Raw genomic sequence first — 2,005 nt, 5'->3', positions numbered from 1 at the left:
ATATATATACATACTACTTTCCGTACCCACTGTATATATATATATATATAACAATACAATCTTTCTTTTATTATATTTTAGGCATTTTGTTATTTAGGGTGTCGCACTATATTGATTTTTTTATTATATTTTGCTTGATTCTAAAATAATAAAATTATGAATAGGTTGATTAAGAGCCAACTTCAGTTTTGGACACTGCTGCTGGTGAACATATCAGTGGCCTTGTATTCTATGCAGAAACTGACTAGAATTCTGGACATATTGTGTGGTTGTGAGCTGTGGTGAACCTGATATTAAACCCCTTTGTCTGGCATTGGAGAGCACTTTATTTTAATTTTTTTGGAGTGTTTCAGAGTATGGCACCACCAGGTGCTGATGTCCTACATTTTCTTCCCCCATAAAAGAGACCTTTGCATGTCAGGAAGCGGTTTGTTTTTGAAAGCTTTGTTTGTCGTAAGATCATGCTAGACGGCGTGATGGAAGCTTTTAGTTCAGAAACTGGAGTCATGAGTTTGTCATGCACTCCCAAGGTCTGTGGAGTCGACCGTCTTACAGTGTATTTGTGAAGAATATTTTCACACGGTAATGAAATTGAAATCAGACATTAATGTCTTAATCAAATTTATTTATAAAAATACACCTTAAAATGTTAGCATATGGATACCACTATAATGTATACAAGTATCCCTTTAGTATGAAACAAGATTAAGTAACATGGCCACTTTTATTATTAAATTAGATATAATTCAGCTAATCAGATAGATTAGTCGTGGTTGCCCTTTTAAGAGTTAACTAAGCTGTGCTGATCCACGGCATGGGCTGTGTTGTGGCCATATTTCAGCGGTGTATATTTATATATGGCTAAATACAGTCTAAATAAGCGAAAAATAAATGTCTTGCAAGCTATCATAAAGTCTATAATCAGTCAGTGGAGTATGTCAACAGCAAACATTCTTCGCATGGCTTGTCTTTTTTTAGGAGACTCGTTTCTATTCCCTTTTGCGCAGATGGATGTACATGATTCCGCTGCACAGGAGCAGAGGTACACAAACCCACGCCAAGTAAAAGCAGTAACCGAAGTGTCCCGAGCTCAACTCCCTTGAGTCCTCAAGGATTTCTTTATTGTGCAGAGTGTAAATGAGCGCAGCGGTGAAGGCGTTGAGGCCTGAGAAGACAGAACAATAGAATAGTTTTTTTTCTCTACTTCAGAGCAACTGAACTGAGTGTTTATGTGTTTTAGCTTGGGCTGAAGACGGTAACCTCGAGTAATACAACAAATTTGGTTGAAGCACTCACCAGCAAATGCCTGGCAGACACCGGTGAGGTAAAAGAGTCCTCCTTTAGATATGGTGAAGAGTTGTCCCAGGAATATCAGGAATGAAATGGCGGAGAAAACCACAGATAGGACCATCAGAACCTGGACAGCCTGAAGCCACTCTGATGGAAACAAAACAGAGACTGTTCTGCTTTAAACAGTGGTGATGTATGTTAGAGTAAATTCCCATATTTCAAAATCACTGACGTGCTCAAATGTATTATTTTACCCGTCTCTTCTGATGATGCACAGAACCATGCCTCTGTTTCATTGTCAAATCGGCAGTTGTACCAGAGGTCTGAGTGTTCTGTGCCGTCCCAAACCCACCAGGACTGAATCATACAGGAGATTAAATATGCATTAATGATTTCAGACATATGCACACTATTCTAATAAGTTAACAAATAGTTTTTAGGGATTATTTGTTGCAAAGTTTCAAATACTTGCCTTCTCCATGGTGGCGATAAAGAGAACCGCCAGTGTGATGAGATGAAGCAGTGTGACAAATATCAGAAGGGACGCCATGGTGATAAACAGCACCTGTCAACATCTGGAACTTTCACATCTGTATTTCACTTTTTCACTTTAAAAAATATGTAAAGTATTTTATACAAAGTTTATGTATTATTATATTGTTTATAAACACATTTCACTTAAAATGTTTAAAATATTTTATATTAATTATATTTT

General features: G+C 37.1%; 1 protein-coding gene across 1 annotated transcript in view; it reads right to left on the bottom strand.

Moving 5' to 3' along the window:
* Positions 1-668: 668 nt before the first annotated feature.
* Positions 669-2,005, bottom strand: part of LOC107741326 (epithelial membrane protein 3-like) — a 2,448-nt gene continuing 1,111 nt past the window's right edge. The window contains exons 2-5 of the mRNA XM_016554033.1: positions 1,763-1,855; positions 1,545-1,647; positions 1,297-1,437; positions 669-1,165 (exon numbers count right to left, since the gene is read on the bottom strand). Coding sequence (XP_016409519.1) covers positions 990-1,165; positions 1,297-1,437; positions 1,545-1,647; positions 1,763-1,840 — 498 coding nt within the window. The 5' untranslated portion in view covers positions 1,841-1,855 and the 3' untranslated portion in view covers positions 669-989. The remainder of the gene's footprint in view (positions 1,166-1,296; positions 1,438-1,544; positions 1,648-1,762; positions 1,856-2,005) is intronic.

This window comes from Sinocyclocheilus rhinocerous, unplaced genomic scaffold (assembly GCF_001515625.1).
Source record: "Sinocyclocheilus rhinocerous isolate Xijiao unplaced genomic scaffold, SAMN03320098_v1.1 scaffold1758, whole genome shotgun sequence".
Lineage (NCBI taxonomy): Eukaryota > Metazoa > Chordata > Actinopteri > Cypriniformes > Cyprinidae > Sinocyclocheilus > Sinocyclocheilus rhinocerous.
Note: the sequence above shows the minus strand (reverse complement) of the source record. Positions and strands in the feature narration are given on the sequence as shown.